General features: G+C 38.7%; 1 protein-coding gene across 1 annotated transcript; it reads left to right on the top strand.

Moving 5' to 3' along the window:
* Positions 1-1,096: 1,096 nt before the first annotated feature.
* LOC123959807 (natterin-3-like) lies at positions 1,097-8,078 on the top strand. Its single transcript, XM_046034094.1, has 3 exons — positions 1,097-1,165; positions 6,373-6,466; positions 6,939-8,078. Exons 1-3 carry the CDS (start codon positions 1,097-1,099, stop codon positions 8,051-8,053), a joined length of 1,278 nt encoding a protein of 425 aa, XP_045890050.1. The 3' UTR covers positions 8,054-8,078.
* The last annotated feature ends 3,342 nt before the right edge of the window (positions 8,079-11,420 follow it).

The raw sequence follows: 11,420 nt of genomic DNA, 5'->3' as shown, positions 1-11,420 counted from the left end.
CAACTCCACCTCCTCGGCCAGTGCCTCGAGGAATGTGAGTATTAATATGACTGGGAGGGGTGGATTCATTTAGGCTAACATATTCTCCATCACCCAGCCAGGTTTCAGTCAGACAAAATAAATCAATATCATAATCTGATATTAGTTCATTTACTAGTACACCTTTAGAAGAGAGAGATCTGATGTTTAAGAGTCCACATTTAACTCTCCTATTCGTTTGCACTATTGCTCTTGTGGTTTTAATTTTTATGAGGTTTTTATGCACAGCTCCTCTTCTGTTTACCTTTTTAAATAATTTCGATGGTCGGGGGACAGACACCGTCACTATAGGATTTTCACTAAGTAACTCCTGGAATGGAGGAGCAGAGAAGTGTGTTAGACTGCGACTCTGCGTAGGGTTTTGGGTGGGTAACTGCTGAAAAAGAAGGGCAGAGAAGTGTCTTAAACTGCGACTCTGCCTCCTGGTCTCAACTCTGGGTTGTCATGGATTTGGTCCACTAATAAACTTGGCCAGATTTCTAGAAATGAGAGCTGCTCCGTTCCCAAGTGGGATGGATGCCGTCTCTCCGGATCAGACCAGGTCTTCCCCAGAAAGTCTGCCAATGATCAACAAAGCCCACATCGTTTGCTGGACACCACCTCGACAACCAGCAATTTCTTGCAATTTATACTTCTGCATCAAATCAACCAGCGTAGCCTCTGCATAGCCCCCTACCCTACGGCGTCACCTACGGCGTAGCCTGACGTGCACCTCCTCAAAAATGTAACAACATGTTGAGTTGTCGGTAGTCCCGTAATGCCTCCGAGCCAACAGGAAGTGCCCGTGCTTTGAAGTAACTTTTTCTAGCGGCCAAAACGGCGGCTGTAACACGGTGGATCAATATATTTGAACGTCACAACCCGAGCGAAATGACAGAATGGGATCCATTCGGATGGTAACATTTGAAAAGGCTACACCCGCCGCACGTATACAATTTTACCCCCATTCACGTTAGCGGAGGGCTAAACCGGAAGTTAGCCTGCTCGGCCGGCAAAAGTCACCACAGTGGACGCTGTAGTGCTACCGCCGACTAGCGTTTGGGGGTGTACTCGCAGAATGACGGGGACACTGGCGCACAAGCATAAATGCATGGCTACGTGCATAGCCTATGGCGTAGCTACGCAGGTAGACCCTACACAGGAGTATAAATCAAGCTTTATCCACATACTTGCCTGTATACTTTGCATGTACCTGGAGGATTAAACGTGAATCCACTATTATCTTCCTTGACAACCTCCGAATTTGCACATCGTAAACAAACCAAAGACAGCGACACTTGAGGAGGTTATGATTTTAATGAGACATCATAATGAAGTCAGTAATTGCGGACTAGCTCCAGGAGTTTTACTGTAAACATCCCACCACAAATCTCCTTTTTTCAAGTCTGCTGCCGACCGTCTTCTTAATTTCTTTAGACGGTTGGCAAACCAACTGCATACTGAATTACATCTCGCGGATGCGTAGCGTTAATTTAGGAGCTGCGCACAACCAACGCTCCAAAGGAACCCAGGATACGCGTGGCAGCCATCTTGCGTACGTGAACGTGTAGTTAACAGCTAGTATGTCCAGGGCTTTACAATCAGAATGTGTATTTCCTTTGATCTTATTTAGTTAGGCTGTTTATTCCATTTATCTGTTAGGATTACTGTTTTGACTTGAAGCCTATAACTGCACATGACTTACCCTTACACTCTCTTAACAAACTTCTGCCCGGAAAAAAAAAGTCTGCGACTTCTAAATTGTCGATCCTTCTTTGTCTAATTCCCAAGAGCAGGAAATTTGATTTGCCTATTTGTAAAGTCTCTGGGACAAAATTCCCTAGACTTTGAAACACCTTCAGCAACATTTAATTTTATTCTTGAGATCATGCAAACCTTAAGTTGTTGTGCTATTTTAACTTTTATCTTTGTTTTGTTTATAGTCATTACCTTGTTTACCTTACGTATCTTTTGATTAAGAAGAAGCCAACCATTTTCCTTTTGAAAACTTATCTCGTTTGAATTTACTTTTAATGACTCTGAACGGCAAACAGAGTTTTATGAAGTATTCAAACGAGTATCTACTCAGTAACAAAGAGGACTTCAGACAAACTCTGAGAGACAGATCAGCGCTAGCCCACGTTGAAAATGTTTCCCGCTGATACCAGTTAAAGCCCAAGGGACCCTGGGAGCATCTCATCGGCAAGTATCCGTGTTAGAGCCATTAAGAAAACGTAATATTTTATGTTTGTCTCAGACAGAAGTGCAGCTAAGTGTAGTAAAAATTAGGTGAGAACACCTATTGGCACGTGCTGCGGTAAAGAAAGGGACAGCCAAGCAAGACATGGAGCAACAATTTTCTGACCGTCGTGTCATAGCAATTGGAAATTCAGAAGTTACCTGTGCGTAAATACGTTTGATAGAACACATAGGATTTAGGACTCTGCTGGAGACGTTTATTATGTAACTTTAGTGTTTTTTTTGTGTGTCAAATAAAACGTTGGATAATTTTCTTCTTACGTTTGCCTTGCCTTGCTGGATTATACAGTCTTGCCCTCTTTGGAAAGCACGAGTCAGAAACTTTATGTCCTGCGATAGTGGCAAAAGAAGTTCTAAAAGTTGCCACTACAATCCGGTTCTGCCATCATTGCCATTGGCCTGATCACCAACTGTAGGCCTTCAAAGTGACGAGTCGCTGGTAATGACAAACAGTAAGGCAAAACAAGCTATTCTGTGATCAGGGTTGATGTCACCGGAGCTCTTAAGCCTAATTACAATTCAGTTATAGCACTGGGGTCCACAACCTGTGTCCATTTGCTTCCTTTATTCTTTTAGAACCGTATTAATATCCCCAAGGATTCCTTGCCCCTTGAACGAATGATTATGCCAGGTGGTGCCCTGATATTTGAAGTAGTGCTTATGATATAAATATTCCCAAATATAAATATTCATAATTTTATTAACAAAGTGTAGGTTCACTACAATATCCTAATATTTAAAGCCTAAGTTAATTAAACAGTGTGTAATATGTATTTTGTACTTTAATGTATTTTTATGAGCTATAGTGAAAAAAGGTCAACAGGTCAGCTATATAATGTTATGGAAATCTGTAGGCTATTAAAAACTTTAAAAAGTTTATTTCACATTTGAAAATGGCTTAAGGCGTACTGAGATCAAGGGTCTCCACAGCCAAAAAGCAAAGATCTCCTTCATCTGAATAATTTTATACATCAAGCAAGAATATAGAAGACGGCTGTCACATAAAAGTACACATAATTCAATGGTTCTTGCATAACAGATGACAGAAACCCGCAGGTTCCCGTAATCACTTCCCTTAAAGCAATGGGTAAACGAACTTAAACCCGACAAAGCGGTCATGCAAATTTAACAGAGAAGTAAAAAGTCAAGCAGTTTAAAAAAAATGTTCCATTACAGTAGAGAATGTTCTGCACATAATGTGTGTGTGGGGAGGGTCGGGGTTACTATTTCACCCAATGTGAAAGAGGTCTTCTACTGATCAAATAGTCTTGTGCATATTTTTCTAAATCCTCATTTACTTTAATGAAGACCACATGGCTAGTGTCTCTGTGGACTGACCACATTTTCTCCATATCCTTTTTGCGCTCAAATTGACTATTACTAGCAACTTTTGAGGTGTGTCCGGTGGTCACACCTCAAAAGTTTAGCTATTTCAAGAGTGTTGCATCCGTCTGACAGGCAAAATACATAATACCTGAAAAAGATTAACTCAAATGAACATTAAAGTTTATGTGGTTTGGAGTTGGAAAATGTGCATACAAATAATGATTAGAATACTGACCAATAATCGCGCACGCAGTGTAATACTTCCAACAATGCATGTAGGTTATGTAACAATTCAAAACATGTCCTACTATTTAAAGCCTATATTTACACATGTATTATGTATTTATTTATTTTTATGAGCTATAGTGAAAAAAACTTATCAAGGAAAAATAGAGAGTAGCAGTCACATAAAAGTACACATACTTCATTGGATCTTGCCTAACAGATAATAGATAGAAGATAACAGATAATGGGAACCTGCGGTTCTTAACCGCAGGTTCCTGATAGAGAAGTAAAAAATACGTGTGTGGGGGGAGGGGTGGGGTTATTATTTTCCTTAAATGAACTGAGGTGTAGAGCTGGGTGACTGAGCCTTGAGACTTTGCTGTGTCCGGTTCAAGCCAAGCCTAGTGACTATTATGGTAAGTGTACTTTATTTCATTGTATATTTACCTTAGTGTATTTAATTCATTAAGTATTCAGCTTTGGTTTAACACACACACATGAACATTTTTATTAAAACATTTTTTTGCAAAAATGTTTGAGGGGAAGGCACGTAAGAAGCGACGTAGTATAAAACATTTCACCCATTTTTCTTAACCCTGTGGTACACATTATTTTGCCAGTGTGTAAAAAAAATATTGTTGTGTTTTATTATCATTAAATGGACCAAGTAAACATAATTTAAATAAATATTTTGGGGGTAAGCTTTGGCTATGTTGCCTTAAAGTAACACTGTACCATAATGGTAAAGAATAGAAAAAGAGAGGTTTTATTTAAAGTTTGAATAAAATTTCTTAAAATAATGTTCAATGGCTTTACAAGTTTAAAATACAATCATTTTAAATTTGAAAATATAAAAAATTAATTCTTTACATAGGTTTGTTTGTCTAAAAGTTACCCTCAGGCAACATTGTACCATTGTGGAACTGCCTACAGGAATGAATGTAAAAAAGAGAGTAGACATATTTCAACAAAGTTTACATCCAAACATCAAAAACATGCTGAAAATCAAGACAGAGCTACCTTACCTTCAATTCATCATTTGTGTGATTTAAATGTGTGTCTTCAGTTTTCTGGTGCCATTTCAGACATATGTAACCTCGCAGCCGTCTTTGGCTCATAAAATGAGAGAAAATTATGTTAACTGTTGTGCTTTTGATCAGTACATAAACCTAATGCACAACATCAAAAAATGGCATGGCAGGATTCCATAATGGTATGATGCCTCAAGGCAACATTTGCATTTTAACTATTTTGCATTATATAATTATTAAATAAATTATATTAAACAATTAAGAATGAAAATTGACTTGCCTATTAGTGTGAATATAATTTTTCTTGGTCAAAAAATGGCATAAAAATGTTGTTTTGAGGTTTAGTGCAGAGAGAAGGTGGAGCTGAACCATATGTCAAAAGCAGCAGTAAAACGATTCATAATGGGTGCCAGAGAATCATGTGACAAATTTTTAACACTGCTATTGGTTTCCTTAAGGCCCTGTAATTCTTTTAAAGTAATGCATCATATTTTGGGATGTTTGGTGGAGGTGTACTAGGCCAAAAATGGGTATGTTGCCCAGAGGCAACACCTTACCATAGAGAGTTAAATACGTTGAGTTCAGCATACCTTTGAAACATGTTACCACCACTGTACTCATGATATGGAGATATAGAGCTGGTAAAGTCCTTCCAAAGTTCTAGTAGTTTCATACTAGTGACTTAGCTACTAAATTTGGTTGCAGCATTTAAAAACGATAAAGATTTACAATACGAGACACACAATTTTAACAATGTGGAAAGAATAAGAAACTAACTGTTAGTGAACAATTAATTGATATGTAACTCCTGATCAAATTTTATAAAGTAGATAATGATTAGTTAATGATTAGTACTAGTGTAGGAGGTAGTTAAGAAACAATGAGGAACAAATCAGAAAAGACATGATTGTTGATGAATTGTTAATAATTCTATAATAATTCCCAATAGAGGACCAGCAAGTGCGAACTACAGGGGAGCCAGTTCTTAATAAACCACCTATATATCACCATCAGCATCGATCATGTGTAAAAATATGGCTGTTATTGATGTATGGTGATGCGTGAGGGTGATACATCACTAATTCACTTAGATAAAAATGCATGCAATTCTTGTTATCACCATCAAAGCATGGTGGTGCTATTTTAATGTACTAAATGTATTGGTTTTATTGTAAAGTGTCTTTGAGTACTATAGAAATAAAATGTATTTTTATTATTATTATTAGTAGTAGAATGTTAATATATTAATTATAAAATGTTATATTGATATAATTTCCCGGACAGGTATGACAGTGGTATTAATCTTAATCTCTGCTATCTCTCACCAAGAAAGTGAATTTTGAAATATTCCTGTGAGGACCAAGATTTGCCGAATAATCTTAGGGAGGGATTTTGTTGTTTTCTTTTTTTGCTGCCAGTCATATGAATGAACCTACTGAACCTGGTTTAAAAACATGTTGACTTTGGGTTTAAAATTGTTTAATAAACATTTTTGTCTGTGTTTCTTCTCCAGATGAAGCTGCCAGTGTTGTTTCTTCTGGTCCTGCTGGCTCCGTCCTCAGCCAGTCTTCAGGACACTGTAAAGAAGAGCTCACAGCACACAAATGGTAAAAAGCAACTGGCATTGGGAATTTCTCTTTTTTGAGGTTTCTTAATCAAGTCCAAAGGTCCTTATTTATGAGTTTCAAAGTATTATTTCTTCACCCAGATTAGATGGGAAAAATGCTTTCAGCAGATCTTTCTGCAGTACAATACAATACAGCACGAAAGGGTATGAAGTTAAAAACATGATAAAATGTCTGACAGTTCAAGCTAATGCTATCTGACTAATGTCACTTAAATTATCCTGTATCCTATTTCCACTGTACACTATCTGCTAAAACAACGCAAAACACCTTAGGAGGAAATATGTTGCATACCATTTCAGTTCATAGTGCTCATGGTTCTCAAAATGCATGTATGTGCATGAAAGCATCATACATTTTACATCATTTAATATTTCACAAAGGTAAATAGCAACAACATACGATCCATCCAGCAGACCCATGAGACTAACTTATTGTGTCTATGCCTTTTCAGTCTCCATACTGAACCAAGGTCCAGAGGACAGGATTCCTGAAATCATCTCTAACAGAACAATGCTAACACATCGATTCCTTCCATCTTCATCTATCTTGAGACAGAAGAGACAGGCTCAACCTCCCAACTTACATTATAAAAGCGCCAACCTGAAATGGCTGACCTGGAACGGCACCCTCCCTAAAGGATCTGTGTCGATTTACAACGAATATGTTGGTCGCATTGACTACGTCTGCAAGTACAAGTGTGATGCCGGTTTCTACAGCCCCGCCATGGGTTCTTACTGCCACTTCCCCTATAAAAAGAAAGAGCTTAAAAGCAACACGTTTGAGATTCTAGTAAACAAAGACAACTTTGAGATCCTGGAGTGGAAGGACGGCTCCTATGGTTCAGTGCCCCAAAATTCAGTCAAAACCTGTTCCAAAGGGGACATATATGTTGGGAAGAACGTTTATGGTCTCGGGAAGGTACATGTTAAGCATAAGGCCTTCTACCTTCCCTGGGAAGGTTCTGAGTATTGGTATGAGAAGAGTTACAAGGTCCTGACCTATGATGTTAATGTATACAGCGAGCACATGTCCAACATCAAGTACAACATGAAGAGCGTAAAATTATTCAAGTATCCCCCAGAGACCATGCGCACCTCTGCCATCACCAATAATGAGTGTAAGCAAGTGTCAAAAAGTGTCTCTCTCTCAGTTACAAATCGGCTGCAGAAAACGTGGAACATTGGCTCTTCCATCAGGGCTGGTATTAAGAACACCATCAAAGCAGGAGTCCCCGGTATCGCCTCCGGAAGTATTGAGATCAGCGCTGATGTGTCATTCCAGTTCTCAGGAGGACATACTGTAACAGAAGAGTCCTCCTACTCTACTTCTGTGCAGGTCACCATCCCACCAAACCACTACTGCAGTACCCGTTTGGTGGGATATAAGTACAAGACAAACATCCCTTTCACTGCACACGTCAGCCGCACCTACAGCAACGGAGAAGAAACTTGGACACTGATCACTGGGACGTACGAAGGTGTCCAGGTTGGAGATATCCAAGCTGTGGTGGACCGATGTAAACCTTTACCTAATGCCAAACCTTGCTCCCAAAAGATACTAAGATAATGTGCATTAAAAAGTCTGATGAAAAGCATGAATCACAGTGTGTTTCATAAAAAGCAAATTGTGATACAAAATGAATCATTGTACATGTTGAATAGAACATGTGAGATTACATTCTGCTTTGGAAGTTTTCTGTGGTGCTCAGATAGCTGGGGGTACTGAAATCAGTTTTAGGGTCACACTTTTTAGACTAATATTTTTGAGGTTTGAATAAGCCAACCTTGTTCACATTTGGATGAATAACAATAAATATACGCAGCACATTCTGAAACAAAGTTATAGAGTTTATTTTACAGTAAAATAGCAGAGTGTGTTGTATTTTATGGAATTAACAAATTAAATAACATATAAAAAATTTAACCATTGCCCGACTTTTCAAATACTTCTCTTTACACCAAATGAAGCTCAGCGTAAGTTAAACCAGGAAGATTATCTTTATGCTTCATTTGTCATGGTTTTTAGTCTTATCCTGTTGTATTCTTGTTTATGCCCGTCACTGTTTCACTCCCTGCCTTATCCTTATGTTTTTGTCAGTTTATCATTTGTTCCATGTCCTCTGTTGTATTTGGTTACATCCATCCTTGGTCTTGTTTGTAGCTTTACTTCCTGTTATTTTGTAATCATCTGTCTGGTGTACATGTTTAGCTTTTTTTTCTGGTGGTGTTAATGTTCCTGTTCTGCAATGGATAAGACACATGCCTTTGGTGTGAGAGACCTGGGTTCAATTCCCCACTGTGACCCATCCACCATTGTGTCCCTGAGCAAGACACTTAACCCCTAGTTCCTCCAGAGGCGTGCGACCTCTGACATGTACAGCAATTGTAAGTCGCTTTGGATAAAAGTGTCAGCTAAATGAATATGTTCCACTTGTCCACTCCTCCCTGCTAATTTGCCCCGGTATTTCATGTGCTCAGTTCTTTTTTTTAAATATATTTTTGGGCTTTTTGCCTTTATTACATGATAGGATAGCTGAGAGTAAGGAAATATACAAGAGAGAGAGAAAGGGGACAACATGCAGCAAAGGACTTGAATCCGGGCCGCTGTGGCGAGGACTCTGCCTCTGCACATGGGGCGTGTGTTCTAGTGGTGAGTTAACCAGAGCCCCAGTGTGCTCAATTCTGTTCAGTCGTTGTTGTGTCCTCATTGCCAAGTGTCCTCCTCAATTGTGTGTTCAACTGTGGATTTTTGAGTATTCTGCCTGTTGTTTCTTCACTGTATGGACTCACCTTTGTTTGGCTATTAGCGGCACAACTTTGTATATGCCCTGAGTTATTCTGTAATGAAATAAATATCACAAACTGTGTTCTGTGCTCTCTGGTGTCTTGCTTTTGGGTCTAAAACTGTCACTTGGCCAATCCTGATATCATTCATTCACACTCTCTCTCATACTGCTCCTTTAATCAGCTAACTATGGGTTACTCTTGTAACCAACCAGATGTTGCATTGATCTCCATCGGCCAATCATGCAGTCACTGTTAAATTTAAATTTGTCTCTGCTGCTGGTAGCTGTAATTTCAGTTTGAAATCATCAAGCACCAGCATTAAAAATCAATTCAAAACTTGCATGGAGAATGGAGATCTGTTTTTGTTGCAAGATCCAAACTTTAACATCTAAGCAGGAAACATGTTAGTAAAGCATTTCAGAAACACCAATGTCCATGTAAATAATGATTACACTTAGAAATACAATATATAAATGTAATACTAACTACTGCACTCAGTACGAACGCAACATTTGAAGCCATTAGGTTCAAACATCATACAGGTGTGTTTGAAGCTTCGACCAATCAATTTTGTCACCCGAGGTGGGAATTGTACCCATGTCTGGAACTATGACGTGGGGCCTTTAAGGCTGATGCCCAAAAAAATGATCTAAAGAAGTGGGCTGTTAATGATTATCACAATTTAATTGTTTGTTGATAAAAAAGGTGCTTTTGCTTTCAGAATAAAGCGCTCGGCTGTGATTTTGACAATTTTAGTTAGAGCTTGAGTAGCTGAGCGATATATATCATGTTTCCAAACATGAAGGAAGATTTAACAATTTAAAAACTTGGGGAGAGAAGGTTTGCATGGCAGTCAGTGAGAACTCAACTGTCGGTTATCCATCAATTAAGGTTTAAATCTGAAAAACTAATCCTCCCTTTAGGTAGATGTTGGCATTTTGAGAGAGAAAAGGCTTGTGGCTTGTGAGAAAAAGAAAGATAGATTACAGAGTCAAAAATATGGTGAATCAATTCTTTATACGTGCTGCACTGAGAGAAGGACACTGTTCTCTCCTGACATTCAACATCTCTCCCCTCAAATCCTCTCAAGTAACAAAGAAATATGCTAATGGTGATCTCCATTAGCATCCAGAGTTAAATTCTGACATTTCCTCTCTTGTCACGTGTCAAAGTATCAACATAATATGTTTGAGAAATCAAACAACTTACTGTAGCAATTTCTTAATAGGTATACGGTCAAACAAAAATGTTATTGATAAATTATGAGCCCAAAGCAATAAAACTAGACAAAAAGAAAAAAACATGAAAACAAAATTAAAACTATGCCATCTCCTCATCTGACTCGCTTTCACTGTATGGGTTTCCTGGGGCCCATTGCAACATTGTGTCTTGGTCATTATGCTTACTTTGCTCAACTGGTATTTTCACATACAGTGTTTTGTCTCCAATTACCCAGCTTATCAATTTGTAAAGTAAGGCTCGCGTACAAGGATTGGTACAGAAACTAAAGATGATACCAAAAACCATTACAACAAGAATTACTACATGAATGATCATCGCACCGCAGGGGCCAAATTGGACATTTAGCTAATTGTTGAAATTAAAACCTGCTGAATTAGGGAGGCCAAATTCACAGATTTTCTCAAGTGCTGTGATTACTAGTAATATTGTCTGAAATGTCAGGGATGAGCAGGGACGTGCACAGACATTTTGGTGGGCAGGGGCTCAAGGGGGAAAAAAGGGCACTTCTCAAAATTTAATTTTTAAACAAAAAATTAAATATATTAACACAACTCTGACTTCCTTTCAATTTATTTTAATTCCCTCACACGAGCAATTATTTAATACTCAACATTTGTACTTTTCTACAAACTAATCAATTTACATGGAAACCACGGTCTTCTTTAAGTGTAAGTTATACTTCTGCATTGAACCGATGGGGTAGCCTACGCGTAGCACCGTACCCTACGTAGTACCCTACGCCGTAGCCTGACGTGCACCTCCGCAAAAATTTAACTACACGTCGGGGCAACGCAGACCGTAAGAACTGTAATTGGTTGGCTGGGTAGCCCTGCAATGCCTCCGAGCCGGCAGGAAATGCACTGTGCTTTAAAGTAAATTTTTCTAGCGGTCAAACCAGCGGCTGT

Source organism: Micropterus dolomieu, linkage group LG21, assembly GCF_021292245.1.
Source record: "Micropterus dolomieu isolate WLL.071019.BEF.003 ecotype Adirondacks linkage group LG21, ASM2129224v1, whole genome shotgun sequence".
Taxonomy (NCBI): Eukaryota; Metazoa; Chordata; class Actinopteri; order Centrarchiformes; family Centrarchidae; genus Micropterus; species Micropterus dolomieu.
Note: the sequence above shows the minus strand (reverse complement) of the source record. Positions and strands in the feature narration are given on the sequence as shown.

Coding starts and splice junctions, on each gene's coding strand:
- LOC123959807 (XM_046034094.1), top strand. CDS start 1,097: ATGACGGGGACACTGGCGCACAAGCATAAATGCATGGCTACGTGCATA. Junction 1,166..6,372: donor CCTATGGCGTAGCTACGCAG/GTAGACCCTACA, acceptor TTTCTTCTCCAG/ATGAAGCTGCCAGTGTTGTT. Junction 6,467..6,938: donor GAGCTCACAGCACACAAATG/GTAAAAAGCAAC, acceptor ATGCCTTTTCAG/TCTCCATACTGAACCAAGGT.